Raw genomic sequence first — 13,765 nt, 5'->3', positions numbered from 1 at the left:
ACAGCTGAATTCCAATTTAATGCTCTTCCCTCTACCATTTCTCTCACCTAGGATAGTTTGGTCAAAAGTTCAGAAACAGCCTAAGTAAAATTAATGAATATAAACCTTAAGAAACAGTTCAAGTTTTGCTTATGATTTCCAAAGGCATAGCTAAAATTGACACACAAGTCAAGTTACTCTTTCAATATAAGCTAGTTTGAGCTTGTATGCTTAAACTGGTTTTGTCTGCTTAGGGAATTTCAAAGCTGGTCTTCGGCTTTTGATTTTAAGTTTGTTACAACTTATAAACACAAGCGAAAGACCTTTTTTCCCCTTCTTTTTTTTAAGGTATGGGGAACAAGAAAACTTGCCATGGTTTCAATTCTCAGTCATTGGTTACGACCACACCACTAGAGTGTCCGTGGTGTCCGTGGGACACTCTAGGCAGGTTCCAGGATCCTGCCTCTTCTGGTTAAACTCACAAGACGGAAAACCTGGCAGATTTCCGGTTAGGAAGTGATACTAACTTTTTCAAAGGTATTACTCTCTAGCTGTTTCTCGTCCTGTAAATTCACTTGATCTATCTGAAACACTGCCTTAAAAAAAGTAAATTCTAAGAACTTTGAGAAGAAAGTTCCCTTCCAAGAAAACCATATAAGCATTTGTGGGGTGCAGCCTGTGGGAATTGTATAAAGAAGAAAAGCGGAGGTTTTGCTTCAGAGCCAGGACTGGGTCGGGGCTGTTAAGTAGACTCGGACCTGTCTCCTCGGGTAGCAGCCGATTGGGGGGCCGAGAGGTTGGGGGAGGAAAAGGCAGGTCTCTGTGCGGCCTCCAGGTGCGTTGCGTGGCTGGACCAAGTGGGCCAAGGCACGTCCTTCCCTCTCGGGACGTGCGCTCCGGAATAGCCGTGTGTCCCGCTCCTCCCCCCAGCGGGGTGGGGGAAGGGGGGCAAGCGTGTGTTCTCTCAGGCTATAAAGGGCCTCGGGTCTCCGCGGCTGCCCTCAGAGTCTTGCGGCTCCGCCCTCGCTGCTCTCCTCCCGCTAGAGCGCCCTTTCCAGCTCAGGGTGCACTCGACCCTCTCGGGCCTCTGCTACTCCGGCTGTGGTGGAAGATGGCGGCCCCAGCTGACTGTTATGAGGAGGCGCTGGCTGCTGCCCTAGCGGACGTGCCCGAACTAGCCAGACTACTAGAGATTGACCCATACCTGAAGCCCTTCGCCCTGGACTTCCAGCGCAGGTACCACCAGACCCCGCCAGGGCTCTCCCCCTCCCTCCCTCCCCCCCCCACCCCATTCCACACGCGTGCTCAGGGTTCGGGCCTTTCCCTACGGCTAAGGGGTGCGTGGCCCCGCCCCTCCCGGGCCTCCGCCCCACCCCTCCCAGTCCCGCCTCGGGTAGTGGGAGTTGGCGCTTTCCGAGGGTGGGCTTGAGGCTCCCACTGGTAATTGAGTTCTGTGGTTTCCGGAGTTGTTAGGTTAACTAGTGAGGCCCCCCGGCTGGACGTAGAGGTTAACTTTCTTTTCATCTCTCCCCTCCCTCGGAGTCAGCGATTTTGCGCCATTGAGTACGTGCTTTGGCTCCTAGTACTCCTTTCCTCCGTTGCTGGAGCGGAGGGAGGCTACGCCACTGTGCCGAGTTGATACTTTGAATCATCGTTTGCTTAACACCGGCGTGTATAATTGCACTTTACATTTTTTCTAGTTTATTTCATATCAAATATTGTGATTTTTATATCTAACAGGATTCTTCCTGGCAGCTTTTGTTTTGTTATCACCCCACTCTCAGAGAAGGTTAGGCCAATCTTGGTCAACCGCTAGCTCCCCAACGTTGATGAGTCAACTGTTCAGCAGCATGCATGTCTTTGGCATTGCCGGATTGAAGAGGGAGAAAGGAAGAAAGTCAGACTTCTAGAGGGCGATTTAGGATGCTTTAGTTTTAGCTGGTCTGTTATGCTGTAGTAAATTGGTTTACCACAAAATTAAGTTGCTGGGATAGTAGTGCTGGTAGTCAGCTCAACTTTAAAAGTATAGTTTTTAAGATTATAATAGTTGCTATACTAGTTACAGTAGTTACACATATGAGATAAGCACGTTGTGATTTAATGTGCTGTCCTTGAGTTCCTGCCCTTTTAGCCAAGTCACTTGAGAATGAAAACAATTATGGCAACTATATACATACATACATACATACATATATATATATATATAGTCAAATATTCAAGAAACAGAAAGTAGCTAGTTACTGGAAAGAAGCAGCAGCAAGGGGGTTTAATGGAACAAGGTTGATAAGTTTTGTTTTTTTTTTAAATTAGGTTTGTGACCTAACATTGTGACTTATTACCTATATTCAATTCAGCAACTGTTTATTAAAGAATGCCTAAGGGACACAAAGTTGAATATAACTTTTTATAACATTATTCCAGAGTTTGTATATCCTAATGAATGAGACCTACTCAGAGTACTAGTAACTCTGAGCTTCTGCTCAGTTATTCAGATGATAGGGCCCTTATATAAGCCATATGGGGAGCAGCAGCCTTGCTTTCAATATTTATAATACAGCTTTCAAAGAAACAGTTCACAGTCTATTGTTCAAGATTAGATTTGATTTAGAAATAGCCAAAAATTTTAGAGCAAAAGGTGGTGCTCAGATTTTTTTTGATGTGCTTATTAATGATGGCATTATGCTTTGTAAAATTAAGACATTTCTAAGAGTTGTGAAAATGTTATGTGTGTTTCCCACCTCCCCCTTTAAAAAATGATTACAAGCAGACAAACATCCCTAGTTAAATGTTTCTTCCATGTAACTCACTTCAAATCCATTAGGATTAAAACAGTTATGATCCTCTTTCATGGTTTGTCAAAGCTAATCAGAGGGGTGAAGAACAGAATGAAGAAGTGGAGGCAATTTAGTGTTCTTGATGAGAAGGCTGGTTCAGTGGGTCCTTGTGCCTCACTCTGACCTGAATTCTACTTCTGGCCTTGGTTCTCAGTAGTTGCCACTTTCTAGCATGCATGTTCCATTTAGGCATTTCAAATAGTAATTTGGCATTTGGCAGCAGTAACTTTTATTGTTAATATTTGAAGAGTAAATAATTCCTCCTTCATAAAGTTTGGTTCTGGTTACTTATTCTCTTTTCTGTTTATTTAGAGTAACTCACCTGGGCAGTGTGCCTTTGGCATAACACAAATATACTACCAGACATTTGGGTGCAAAGTATGGTTACCAAGAATTGAAAAAAATTTGGAGTACAAACAATATGTAAGAATGGTGAGGGGAGGGAGGCAGTTTCTTCTCATTGGGGGACCATTTCATCCTTCCCTCAACATACCTTAATTAGAAATTCTGTTATTCTCGTTTACTTTTTCTGTAACTGTAACAATGTTGAATCAAATGTGAGGATTAGTGAATAACTCTGTGCCATAATAAAAAATTAGTACATTAGAGTGAGTGACAGACTTTATAATGTCTCATTGATTACTTCTTAAAATGGAATTATTCTTGCAGCTGTTTGTGTTTTTTTGCCCATTATTTACACTGCAGTTAGTTGCTACAATCATAATTCCAACATCTTCCGTTTTAAAACCCCAACATTTAATTATCCCCATATAACATGCCAACTAGAGACATCTATAGGATTCTCTTCATAGCAGTGTAGGCTGATGAAGGCTTTGTTTTGAAACATTTTTTTACAGTGTCAGTTGTGAAAAACAGAGAACATATACTATGCACTGTTTCTCTCACCACTTTTGCCTGAGTCACTTCTGCTAATATGTTATATTGGCCAATGCAAGTCAAATGTGACTTCTGAGCCATGTGAATGGAAGAGAGAATTGATAGTCTTGGATAGCCTGAAAAACAGCACAGTTGCAATAACACTTGCTATACCCTGTGTTTAAAGTTTATATAATACTTTTACATACATTATGGCATTTAATTTAGTTCTCATGACAAAACCACAGGGTAAGAAGTGTGGGCATTTTTGTTTTTCCTGTTTTACAGATGAGAAACCTGAGATTTGGTGACTGACTTAAGTTGACCTGGCTAATAAGCGCTGCAGCCAAAATTAGTCTTTCTTTACTAAAACTGTTTTCAACAAGTTCACAAACAATGATCTCTTGGTAATGCAATGGATGCTTCCGGCATTGGATATTTGGGACCACTTCTTGGATCCTCAAAGCCAAGATACTGCAGGTCTTGATTTTCTTCCATTGTCTCTAGTGGTTTCTTCTCAGGCTCTTTCTGACCATTTGATATAGGAGTTTCTCTGGGCTTTCCTGAGGGCCTTTCCTATGTATTCAATTTTTGGACTTTTCCCAGCATTCTCATTCATTCCATGAGTTTTATCTATTTACTGAGGCTGCCCACATCTGTCTTTACCCCAAATCTTTCTCCTGATCTCAGACATATTTGTAAATATCTTCATTTTGATGTTCTATAAGAATAGCACTCAACATGTATAAAATTGAATTTATGTTTTTTTATACCAAACCTGTTTGTCCCTTTATTTCAGTGTGTGGTATCTTTATCTATCAATTACTCAAGTCTAAAACTTAAGAATTATCCTTAATTACTCTTTTTCTCTCCTTTTCTTTTATTTCCAAGACTAGTCAATTATAGCTCTTGTCTTTCAAGCATGTGCCCCTAAATTTCTACTGTTTTCATCATAAGTTACTAGCATTTCTAGCCTAAATTATAAAAAGAACCTCATAATATTTCCCCCATTTCAAATCTCAACAGTTCCCCATGGCTCTTAATGTATGGTGCAGATACCTTCTCATGATTGTAGTATACGGTCCCTGCCTACATTTTTAGTCTCTTCTTTGGACTCTCCTTTCACTCTGTATCATCCAGAGAGAGACTAAGGGTAAGAAAACCTAAGTCTGAGGCAAATTGGGATTATAGGAGCTTCTGGGTAAGGGACACTACAATATCACTAGAATACTTGTGGAGCATATTTGTTTTATAGGTGTGTTTCTTAAGTATTGCAGATTTTCATTTCTTCCAAGATCAGACAAGATTGGACGTGTTCAGGGTGGTATGGCTGTAGACTGAAGATTTTCATTTTTTATTTTGTGTAGGCTCACAAGCAGTTAGGGGCCCAGAAATATCACTAAATAAAAGGTGAAAGAACGATCAAGAAATTGAGCATTTTTGCTCTTTATCAGAAGAGTGATTCTTTTAGTTTAGTAGGAAATGAGTAAGTGAACCATTTGCTTAATTTTTATTAATAGAAAATAATTTTTCTCTATCCCATAAAATAGATCTTTAACAATTGTTTAAAGAATGTCAGTTTGAAGTTTGCCAGAACGTTATCCTGTCTTGGATGCCATGACTTTTATTCTAGCCATAGGTGCAGCTACACTTTTGTAAATGCTGTTTTTTCTCCTTCCTCTATCTTACAAATCTCTGTACATGTTGCAGGACACAGCTTTGAGATTCACTATATGCCTTCCCTAACTTCTCCCCATTCTTAAACCTCTTCCCACCACTTGTCTTCCAGCTTGAACACTCCCATTCTAAGGATGCCATCTACTGTAATGTGGTTGTCTTTCTGCTGGTTTGTGTCCTCCACTAGATTGTTTGGTCTCTTAGGTGGGATCTTTATTTTTTGCTCACTGTTGTGTTCTCAGTCTGCAGAACCATACCTGGCTTAGAGGAAACAGTGTAGTATTTGAATGCGCAAATGACTGAATAAATGTCTTCTGGCCCTTTCTCTTTTCCATACTATTGAGTCTTAGGTCAACTCACCTGAAGCTAACAATTTTGGAAATGTTAGGATGGATGGAAAGAGAAAAAGCAGCAGTTACCTGGAGGTTATGTGTGACAGACAATCTGGGGAAAGGGAATATATATTCAAATAAAGAGCTAAAGATAACCAGGGAAAGTCAAGAAAATCATTATTAATTAGATCCTTTCATACTCCACAGAGACTAGAGGTTTAATCACTGAAGGAATACACAGTTTGAGAGAGCCTCAGGTCAAATTGAGTGCCCAAGAATGGGAGGAGAGGTTTTTGTGAGCTCAAGTGGTTAAGTGTTACAATTACAGGGAACATCTCTTTTTCGTTAGACACAAAAATAGCTTTTACATTGGTATCTAATCAGAATTAGAAAAATAGTTTGGATTCAGTGATATAGGTAACCACACCAAAAATTGATTCTCACAGCACGGAAGTTTTATATCATAGCTGAATGGTGCATTTTTTTTTTCTCTGTGCCTGGCTAAGTTGTGGGCTGTAAAGTAAGTCAAATGTCAATGATTCTAGGCAGGGAAAAATACGAAGATTGCAAGATGCACCTGGCCTTCTCATTTATATTTGCAGCTGAGATATGTACTGATTCTGGAGTAACTCCTCAGTTTTGTACAGTGATGGGCAAGGGGCTGTGATCTCTTCCCATTTTGAAAGTGCCTTAAAATGACTTGATGTAGCATTTTGGTTTTGTTTAGGTTTGGGCACCTGCTGTACTACCTCCTGAGAAGTGACACTTTATGTCAGTGATTTTTAATCATTGTGATGCAAGAATTTTTAACACATGTAATACCTGACCCCTTTTCCTTTTAATTGTCAAATAAAAAACCGATCACAGCCAACACAATGGCCATCCAGTGTGAATGCCGTCTTAAACCATAAATACATAGGTCATATAATACAGTTGCATCTTATTGGTCACGTCTCATAATATGGTTGCATCTGATGGATACCAGAAATCCTTATATTCAAATATAGGCATCTGATTTTTTAAAGAAGTAACTTTGGAGCCAAAAAGCGTAGAACAAAAAGGGTAGGTAATTATTATTTTTTTATATATCAATCAAAATTGTATTTATTTTTGGTCAGTGTAGTGAAAAATATATTTTTGGTGTGCTGCAGAATTTGAAAAATTAGTTTATGTGTGCCATGAGATGAAAACAATTGAAAACCACTGCTTTATGTGGTAACTTCTTAGATAATTCACTGCAATTCTCACCAAGCTGGTCCTAGCTCGTCAGTGAAATAATAACAGTCCCTGTGAAATATAGCTTTAGACTGATTAGTACATCATGCTGCTATTATTTGAAAGCATGTGTTAAACTTCAGTTAAACATTTATAGATATTAAAACATACAAATGTTTTCATTGGGGAGGATACCTGCTACCAGGTGCCTTTTACTCTAAAGTAAGTTTGTTTTTTACTGAAAAGCAGATTCTTTTCTTGTGCTGATGTCTGCTCTTCAATAAATGCCCACCATTACTTTGAATCCAGGGTTCTTTTGTGTTTAATATCCAAAAGCAGCCCTATTCTTTTTTGTGTTTAGGATAACAGGAATCTAGTACATTGACAAAAGGTAAAACTCCACATTAAAAATGTTACTATACAATCTACATTCTGTAGTTTATTATACAATTCCATTGCAGTTTATTTGACATTGTTTAAGTTATGGAGACTAACTTGTAAAGCCTCACTGATTTTTGGTGTTTGATCAGAATAATTTATATTCTAACTTTAGCTTCTTCACATGTAAAATGGAAAAATATATAAAATTATTGCTGAGTGACCATGTCCCAAGTACAATAACAAGATAAGGCATGCATTTCAATTCTCGTAAGTGCTAAAGAGTTTTGAGTTTAAAGGAAAATTATTCAACCTCTGTGAACCTCAGTTTCTTCCTCTGTAAAATATAGATGGGACCTACCTTGTAGCAGTGTCTTGAGAACTAGGAATATATGTAAAGATGCTTAGTAAATAAGTAACAGTCATTTAATGATGATGATAATATTAGCAAACTAATTTAGTATCTTAAATGTTTACTAGATTATTATTTTCAGAAAATACTCTTATTGTTAGCTTTTTTAATGTTGTATCGTGAAGTTGACCATCAGATAAATAATATGACCAGAAATTTCCGTCAGTTCTTCATTTTTCTGGTTAATGGCATCTTTACTTTAGGGTGCTTTCCCCATCTTTTTCCCAGTAGGGTGATTGTGTGAGTGAGGTGAGGAGGTGATCATTTTAATCGTAATCTAATAGAGAAGGAAAATAATATGTTTAAAACTTGATCCTTAATTTGTAGAGGAAATGATAAGGCAATTGCCAGTTTACAGTAAGCTCAAGGACAGATGAATCTGGGATGTAATGAGCACAAAGCTCTTTTTATTGAGAGGGCTAAATGCTAGGCTGCAGAAACTGCACATAACTGTTCTCTTGATCTTGCTTGTCTGTCTTTTCTCTTCTTACATGTATGTACTAAGTGTTCACATTCTAGGGCATCAAATGGTGACAGTGATTTCCTTCCTCTTGAACTCTGGATGGTTAGAGTAATGGTCCTATTGAGCTTACTAATAGCAGTAACAACTTTGAAAAGAAGAAGAAAAAATATAATAGTAGTTTAAAAGTTGGAAAATGAAAGAATTATCAAGTGGAGTCTGAACATATAATCTGTTAATAAAAATGTTAAAGCCTATATCTTGCCTTGTTTTTCATTTGATGAGTATAGTTATTTTCAATATGTTTGATTTTGCAGTGAGATGGATAATACAAAGAAATGGAATATCCATGTGTGTTTTAGTAGATCCATTGAACCATAAATTACGAGGCACAATATTTGGGTATGTACTCTAGGTCTGTAATGTAAAATATGATAATCAGAAACCAAGTCTACAAATATACTTCTTGTGTAGGTAACCTTGAAGTTTGCAAGTATTTAGCAAGTGTGAATTAAATATTTCTTTTACCAGTGAAATCATATGTTAATATTATCCATCTAATTTATTTTTATTTTCATAAATAATAAGCAGCTAGCTGCAGGTTATGTTTAATTATGAATAACTGCATAATATAGGAATGTCCCCTATCTGTTATAGAAATATGATAAAATCTGTTATGCATTTAGGTATGTGTAACAGAAAACCCAACACATCCTCATTTATCTGACAAACCCATCTAAGTTATTGAAAATAGAGGTTTGTGTTTTCACAAAGAAAGTGAAGATGAGTTATTTGGCTCTTGCATGGACCAATCATTCTTTATCTCTGTCCTTAGCTTATGGTCTTTATTCTTGTGTTTAGAAGATGGCAGGGCATATTCAGGAGCATGTGCCAGCTACCATGTCCATTTTAGCTGAGCATATGTTACTTTTCCTGTAAACTCCATGCAGTTTTTTTTTAATATACAAATTATTGGCCAGAACTGTTCCATGGTCATCCTCAGATGAAAGTGAACCTGCATAATCAAGGCATTTAGTTTAGCTGCACACACATCTTCCTGAGAAATGTCCTTTTGCCTCATTCATCACAGCTTCCCAGGGCTCTTGCACTGTCTTCAAAGAAGAGACTGTACATCTGGCTAAAGATGAGAAGTCTTAGTGAGACCATATTGTTGTTCCTAAACACCCCAAGGGAAGTAAGTTTACAGCCACATCTCTTTAATTTCACCAACTCCTAGGTCATGGCTCTCACATTACCAGACCTGAATGTATATTTTTGGACTCTTTTCTTGGGGGAAATATAGGGACTTTCAGTTGTTCTAGTCCAAAATGAGCTGATCTTTCTGCTAAGCCACCTGACCCCACAACTTTGGGAGTACTCCATCTTCTCTTTTTAATTTAGTAGTATTTTAATCTTAAAAAATATGAGGTATTTACTAATAATACTTTATGTACTCTGGGTTCATTAAAAAACAGTCTGATTTATTGAGTTATTTGGAGAATTTATTATTTACAGAAAATCTAAAGATGTCAGTTAACATGTGCCCAATCTTTAAAATACTTTATCTTCTGTTACCTAGTGACATAAAAGCTTATGAGGTTTTAACGTTATACCATTCCGTGCTTTTCTTTTTGAAGCTTAAGATGTGTAACAATTGTTTTTACAGTATACCTACCACAGACTTTTCATACAAATGTAGGATTTTGTCATTGCAGGCATGTTTGACATGGTTACTGTTTTGTTTTCCTCAATAGGACTAAAGAGCAATTTGTGGAAGAATGCAATTCCTGTTTCATGTCAGAATAGAAGATATGTGGTCTGGGTTCATATTTTTTTTTTCCTTTTCTAAGATGTTATTGGTCTATTATCCATGATCATATCATAATACTATTTGGAAATCATGAATAACTAATGTCTGAGTTACTTTTGCTTTTTAAATGTTTTAGTCTTCTTTAAAGATGTGGGGGGAGGGGGCTCCACCCGCAGGGCCCCCTTGGCCACCATGGATGAGAATAAGTCTACCAAGATATCTGCTTTGGGAGGAAAGGTGGCTGATCTCTCAAAGCAGAAGGGCCAAGAGACTTTTCCTCAGTGGGCTTTTATTAGGTTCATTTTGCACAGGAATACAGGTAAAGCTCATTAATCATTATTAGGCAGTAAGGATTGAACAATAGATAACATACAGAGAACTATGAGGGCTTATTCTGAGTCAGAGTCTGTTAGCTAAAGGGCTATAAAATTTTGGGAAACAAACTCATTTCCTGCTTGGACCCTTATCATTTAATTGAGAGCATTCTTAGCAAAGCAGGTTTCACAGGAGTTTATGTATTCTTTCTTAGGCCTGATCATCCAGGGAAACTGCCCTTTCCAGCACAGGGCTGCACCACCCTCTGTCATTGTTTCAGGCTTAAGTCAGGCAGGGGAAGTAAGGCAGCCAAGAGATTAGGAGACTTCTCGAAGGCAGAATGAGGACTCGGGCTATGTCAAAGCCGAGGGGCGAGGGTCCATCACTCCCTTTTGCTAGAGCCCCCCAAGTCCTTCCCTGGGGCCTCCCTGTGATTGTGCCTGTCTTAGGTCGTTCCCCCCTTGGGGGATCTTACTCATCATTGGCTAACCGATCAAGCATTGGCGCCCAGGCAGGGTGAAGAAAAAGAAGCAGAAGCAGCGCCCCTGCCAGGGAGATAAGCTTTGTCTCCTTAGTGCCTTCTGGTCCCAAGGTCCCTTACTCAGCCTTAGCCATAAGGGGTTACAGCTTCCAAAACCAGGCAGGGCGGTTCCCTTCATCAAGAGGACTGATATTCTAGGATTTTGGAGGTTCAAACCCTAGTTCATGTTTGTCATTTCTATGCGTTTTTTTCCCAGCTGTTATCTTTTTCTGCATTTAAAAACCTCTCATACTTTTGTTTATTTGTGCTCCCCCCCACCCAAATGCAGGTCTTCTATCCTCTTGACCATTTCAATTGACAGTGCTATTTTGTTGTTTTAAATTGTACTTGTTAGTTGTAGGACTGTAGTGAAAATAAGTTGTCTCTTTTTGCTTCACTTCCATAAAGTACCTTTTATCGAAAACTGTGTGCTGTCCCTGCATATTAGGTAAACCGCTACTCACAAGCACAACATATAAGCAGGAAGTACTTAGAAACAAGAAGTACTTAGAAACTTAAGTTTATAAAAACTTAAATTTTGTTGTAGCAGGTTCAAATTACCTTTAAAATTAGAGGACATTCAAAAATATTGTAAACTTAGAGAATTACAAATTATTTTAGACTATTTTAGACTAGATTAAAAATTATTTTGAAATAATTATAGACTTACAAGAAGTTGCAAAAACAGTACAGAGCAGGCTTCTGTACCATTTGGCAGTCTTGCCCTAGTAGTAATATCAAATATATTATGACATCAAAACCAGGAAAGTGACAGGCCTCATTCAGATTTCATCAGTTTTTACACGATCTTATTTGTGTGTATACTTCTCTGCAGTTTTATCACTGATATATGTTATTAACCGATATGAAAATGAAGATACATAATTTTCCCATTACCAAAAAGGAACTCCCTCATTCTTTATTTTTATACTATCTTCTCTTCCTCCACCCCTAACCTTTGGCAATTGCTGATCTGTTTTTTGTCTTTTATTTGTTTATGTTTTCATTTTAGAATGTTATATAATTGAATCATAGAATACATAATCTTTGGAGATTGGCTTCTCCCCCCTCCCCACTCAGCCTAATGCCCTTGAAATCAGTCCAAGTTTCATATATCAGTAGTTTGTTCCTTTTTGTTGCTAAATAGTATTTCATTGCATGGATGTACCACAGTTTATTTACCTGTTCATCTGTTGAAGGACATTTTTATTGGTTCTGGTTTTTGGCTTTTAAAAATATTGCCATAAACCTAAGATATGAATAGATATGTCTAGGTTTTATTTCTCTGGGAGAAATGCCTAGGAGTATGAGTGCTAGGCTATATGGCAAGTGTATGTTTGGTTTTATAAGAAATTGTCAAACTGTTTCTCAGAGTGTCTATATCATTTGCATCCTGACCAAAGAGGTATGAGGGGGCCCAGTTTATCTGCATTCTTGCTAGCAGTTGGTATTGTCAATTTTTTAATATTAACTGTTCTGGTAGGTATGCAGTGATATATCATCATGTGGCTAGTGGCTCCTGTATTAGAGAGTGCAGGTTTAGATTATGCATCTGGAAGAGGAGCTTTTATAGAAAGAGTTGGCATGACCTGTAAAGACATTGAAGGGGTGAAGATCAAGCAGAGAGAAAGTTTCACTCAGCTATGTTTTCATGATACCAGAGGAAAGTAGACCCATAGAGGTTTTGATTTTTGTCTTACAAAGGGAGTCAGCAATTATTGACCTGTGACTTATTTTAATACTTGAAGAGAAATAAATGGATGGGTCTTGAATGTAAACATGGAGATATGTCATATCTTAAAGGAACTGGGGCTAAAAAGGTAAACATACTTTCCCCCAAGCTATGTGGAATGAGTTTGTTCACATTGTTCTTTTCATTTAGGTGATTCTTATTTATGTCATTTTCACACGCAAAATGAATTTCATGTATCCCATAAAGCAAAAACAAAAACAAACAAAACAAAAAGCATAGGACAGCCAAAGTAAATCTGGTCCTTCTAGATAAAGTGGCTGACATCAGTTGGCAACATGGTGCTCTGATAGTCCTAGACCTTTGGGGGTGTGCCAACTTCACTTTGACGCAGGCCAAATAACAGCTGTTCCTAACTTTGTTCTTCCAAGAGTTTTGCTTATGTGCAGTGACTCATTATGACTTGCATTATTCCTGAGTTGGTCTCTGCTTGTAAGAGAGGAGGTTTCAAAGGATTGCTCTTCAATCATTCTTCAAAATTCCAACAGTTTTGTGCCCTTTTCTTTATGAGTTGCTTTTCTTATTTCCACTATATGGCAGTTTCTTCAGTGTTTATCCCTTTTTTTTGTACCTACTCACTTTGCATACATGATAGTTACCCTTGTACTATCAGTTAAAAACATTACCAATTATGAAAGTGAAGGTATTTGCCCTCATGAGCTATATCAGTCAGTTTCTCCTTATGGAATGCTGTTTTCCACACTGTAGCTGCCCAGTACATGCTGACTCATTGAGTATCTCTGGGATGCTTGATGTGTGTTTTGAATTTAAGGAGAGAAGAGTATATTTATAGAACACATAGTGTCTTTTAGGTGTTTTCCAGAGCTTAGAATAGAGGTTTGCACTCAAGGGGTGCTTTGCAAGTTAATATTGACTGGGAGTCTGGTCCAACTTGTTCTGTAATATTAGAAATATAGAGAAGTATTTATTACCATAGCTGTTGGAGGGTCCCTAGAAACACGTGAAAGTAATTCGATCATGTAGTGGTCTGTGGAAGGTCAAACCTCTCTCACACACAGCTTAACCTTTCTCGTGTCTAATACTACTCATGAAGAAGATTGTAATTTGTGCATTGTACTTTTATCAGGTTGCTGTTCCCAATGCACTTAGAGTAATTTTTCATTTCATAACAGTCCTCAGGCAATTCTGTTTAACAATGCTTTCTATTTCAGAACATTCTTCTATTTAAAAAAACTTCTTTTGCCTC

General features: G+C 38.0%; 1 protein-coding gene across 1 annotated transcript in view; it reads left to right on the top strand.

Moving 5' to 3' along the window:
- The first annotated feature begins 852 nt into the window (after positions 1–852).
- The window catches only part of GBE1 (1,4-alpha-glucan branching enzyme 1), a 268,090-nt gene continuing 255,177 nt past the window's right edge, over positions 853–13,765 (top strand). The window contains exon 1 of the mRNA XM_045851712.1: positions 853–1,215. Coding sequence (XP_045707668.1) covers positions 1,091–1,215 — 125 coding nt within the window. The 5' untranslated portion in view covers positions 853–1,090. The remainder of the gene's footprint in view (positions 1,216–13,765) is intronic.

Source organism: Phyllostomus hastatus, unplaced genomic scaffold (genome assembly GCF_019186645.2).
Source record: "Phyllostomus hastatus isolate PE091 unplaced genomic scaffold, TTU_PhHast_1.1 phas_contig_86, whole genome shotgun sequence".
NCBI classification, from domain to species: domain Eukaryota; kingdom Metazoa; phylum Chordata; class Mammalia; order Chiroptera; family Phyllostomidae; genus Phyllostomus; species Phyllostomus hastatus.
The sequence above is the reverse complement of the archived record's forward strand: the minus strand, read 5'-3'. Positions and strand labels throughout refer to the sequence as shown.